General features: G+C 40.0%; 1 protein-coding gene across 3 annotated transcripts in view; it reads right to left on the reverse strand.

Annotated features, from left to right (window-relative positions):
* Positions 1-3943, reverse strand: part of SRGAP1 (SLIT-ROBO Rho GTPase activating protein 1) — a 224881-nt gene that overhangs the window by 87375 nt on the left and 133563 nt on the right. For all 3 annotated transcript variants that reach the window (XM_019543304.1, XM_019543303.1, XM_019543305.1), the window contains exon 4: positions 524-586. In XM_019543304.1, the coding sequence (XP_019398849.1) occupies positions 524-586 (63 nt within the window). The remainder of the gene's footprint in view (positions 1-523; positions 587-3943) is intronic.

A 3943-nucleotide genomic window follows, 5' to 3' on the forward strand; every position in this document is an offset into this window, starting at 1 on the left:
TAGATATTAGGAGGCACTACTTCACAGTCATGGCGGCTAGGATCTGGAACCAACTTCCAAGGGAAGTGGTGCTGGCTCCTACCCTGGGGGTCTTCAAAAGGAGGCTGGATAATCACCTAGCTGGGGTCATTTGAACCCAGCATTCTTTCCTGTCCCCATGGCAGGGGGTTGAACTTGATGATCTCATTAGGTCCCTTCTGACCCTACCAACTATGAAACTATGAGTGTGTAAAAGTTCTGAAACTTTGAAAGGTAAATGCCTACAAAACTGATGAATGATTTGAAAATGTACTGAGGATAAAGCAGAAAATTTCAACCCATAATTAAGGTGTTCACTGCACTAACCTTATCTGACTGCAACTCATGACATGCATACAGCTCAGGTAAGCATATTATGTGGAAAAAAGAATGATTTAACTTTGTGTTCACAAAAACGTTGTGTTATTTTTGTGTGGTGAATTGTTATGTTATAAAGTACATAACACAGAAAGTCTTGCAACAGAAGCTAAATAAATGTGCTTACCGTGTAAAGCTCATTAAGAACTTTCATTAAATCCTCATGAAGCTGGAATGCAATCTCTTTGCTCTGTAATTAAAAAGAAATTATTAGAAAGTGTCACTTAAATCTCAACAGAAATTTGCTCCTGTATATTTCTATTCAGCATTCATTGCTATTTGAAAACCAACACAATGGAGATTGCAAAGATGGCATTTTGATAGCAGCCCAGAACACTAAAAAAAATAAAAATAAAAAAATAAAATAAAAGATTCAGTGATGCAAACAGGCCATAGCTGAACAAGGAAGTTCTGATGGGAGACACAGAAGTAATTTAAGAGTGCGATTCCCATGTCCCATCAGGACATTAAGTGCCAACAAAAAGCTTACATTTAAGATTAATGTTATAAGGTTTTTCAAAATGGAAAAAACATACACTCCTCTTTACAGCTATTATGATGCATAGATATAATAAACCACTTGGACCATGACATTCTAGAAGGATATCCTATCCATATTTATCACCAGTGTAGCTTTTGTTTCTCAGTACATACAACTATTTCTTTATCTAATTATTTAAGACATAATCATGGATCCTCTTTGAAATGGATAGCCAGTTGCATAATATTTCATAGAAAGTGTAGCTAAAACAGCTTTGTTTAGATTCTCTGGACTTTGTCTTTACTTTGTTTCTGTCCCAGAAAGAAGAAATACTTGGCAGTGGTAGCCAAAGGAAGCAATTGTTTCAAAATAGGAGAATTTAGAGTTTCATTCAAATATATTCCTCTGTTATTTCTCCATATAACAGTGCAGTCAGATGAAAACAGTGGCAACTGTGCAAGTGTTGCAGGAATTTGTAAAATAGGTTTTGGAAAGCAAGTACATAAAAGATCCACAGGCTCTGGCAAACTGCTGATCTGTATTTTTCCTGTAGTATTAATCATCATAGCATCCAATCAAGCTACAATGTGGTAACTTGAGACTTTTTACTTTTTGTGAGTAAACTGATATTCACCGCCCGCTCTTAAAAAAAACAGTATTATAGCGGATAACATCCTGAACTGCTTGTATATGAGACAAAAGAAAAACCACTGGACACAAGTCATGTCCAGAGCCACTACCATATACTTAGCTACCAGTGGAACACCTGCAGGAATAACTGAGTCTGACCACATTTTCTACACCCAAGTTCCATGAAGAAAAATAGGATACATGCCATCATGTTTACTTTCAAAGAAAATGAAATAAGAAATGTATGGAACAGCTTCTTTCATGCATCTTTGACCTTTGATAGTTTAAAGTTACATCTACACCTAGATGATAATTTTCAAATTTTTACTAGATAACTTGAATATAAAGATGAATGTCTAGAAGGTTGAAGAATATAAAAGGCACAGTGAGATCCATCTTGCATATGAGTGTTTCCCAGGCATTAGTATTGGTGGTACAAACCAGCACCATTCTTTATGCTTTTTAAAGTTTGGCATGTTTTTATCCCTAGTTTCTGCCTCTTTATTGCATAGCAAACAGCACTTACTACTTCATTATTTTTGCAAAAGCCAAATTGATAGCATCTATCTTATGATAAATAAAGGTTTGTATTACAAGCTGGGTAATTTACAGTCCAAGTAAAGGAACATGATATACTGTAATAAATTGTGAACCACTACCCTGAAATGAAGTAAATCCTTTTTTTTTTTTTTTTTTTTTAAATTCTAACCTACTTTTCATTGCTTTACTTGGTATGCTCTCCTAACAGTTCATAGCCCTGCTCTGCAGTGGCTCATGATAACGGGATATATTCTGTACATATCATAAAACTGAGAAGTGAACGTCATCTGTTTTCCCATGGGAAACCTGTTTGCAGAACTAAATATGAAGAGTCTATTTTAAAAATACTTTTGCAGGAAAAGGGACACAATATTTGCATAATATAGCAGAAGCCATACTATAAATCAGGGACAGAGGTTGGAAAGAAATCCCTGAAAAAATTGGGAAATGAAATCTGTCCCCAGTGCACGCATCCATGTTTATCAGCCTCCTCTGCTGCATGAATAGTGAAAATGACAAATGAAAACCCAAATGTAGCAATTTTGATTCTAGAGCAGAGTTCTCTAAACAGGGAATAAGGGAAGGGGAGTGAACAGACTTTTTCAGGTGGAGAAGAAATAAAAAGCATCCCAATCTGACCTGCCCCCTGCAAATGCTGTGGCAAATAAAGCACCTGGAAGTTCTTTGTAAGTCATACCTTTCCTTTCTGCTTGTTTGTTGGACTTAATGCAGTCATGGGAACAGTTGGGCCAGGGACAGACATTACACATTAACCGGTTTAAATGATCAGAAATTGTATTAAATTAGAGGTGCACCAATACGTCCGTCCAATATTGGATTGGTACCGATAAAAAGAAAATTGCCTATATCGGATACTGGCCTGATGAGGCCCATAATTTGGCCTATAAATGCCTGTGCTGCGCACAACTGCAGTACATCATGGAGCAGAGCTGGCAGCGTGGAGAGTTGCCTCCAGCTCGTAAGTCGGAAGGGAAAGAGGAAAGAGATGGGGCAACTGACAACTGATGCCCAGGAAAAAGCTAACTTGCTAAATGGGTACTTTGTTTCAGTTTTTCCATCAGTTCCATGGGACACCCCTGCCCACTATGGGTCAGGGAGGCCCGTGTGAGGGACAGTCCTTGCCCTCCATCCAAGCTGACCTTGTGAAGGAACACCTTGACAGCCTGGATACCTTCAAGTCAGCCAGCCCTGATGGGTTACACCTAAGGGTACTCAAGGAGCTGGCGAGCATCATAGCTCAGCCCCTGGCACGGATCTTTAAGAGCTCTTGGTGCTCTGGTAAAGTGCCTGATGATTGGAAGAGGGCCAATGTCGTGCCTATCTTTAAGAAAGGGAGGAAAGTAGATTCGGCAAACTACAGGCCCATCAGCCTGACCTCTATCCTGGGGAAGGTCTTGGAAAAGATCATCGAGGAGGCCATCCTTAACAGACTAGCTGAAGGCAATATCCTGAGAGATACCCAGCATAGGTTTGTTGCGGGTAGGTCTTCTCTGACCAACCTCATTTCCTTTTATGACAAGGTGACATATCACCTGGATAAGGGGGAACAGATCGATGTTGTATACCTTGACTTTAAAAAAGCCTTCAATCTGGTATCCCACGATCACCTCTTGGCTAAACTGGCTAACTGCGGCCTTGATGTCACCACGATCTACTGACTGGGGAACTGGCTCCGCAGTAGGACCCAGAGGGTGGTGGTCGATGGGAGCCAACTGTCTTGGTGCGCTGTGACCAGTGGGGTCCCACAAGGCTCTGTCCTAGGGCCTATGCTGTTTAACATCTTCTTCAATGATGTGGACATTGGTGTCAGAAGCAGACTGGCCAAGTTCACCGATGACACCAAACTCTGGGGTAAAGCATCCACACCTGAGGATA

Source organism: Crocodylus porosus, unplaced genomic scaffold (assembly GCF_001723895.1).
Source record: "Crocodylus porosus isolate Cpor-Errol unplaced genomic scaffold, CroPor_comp1, whole genome shotgun sequence".
NCBI classification, from domain to species: Eukaryota; Metazoa; Chordata; order Crocodylia; family Crocodylidae; genus Crocodylus; species Crocodylus porosus.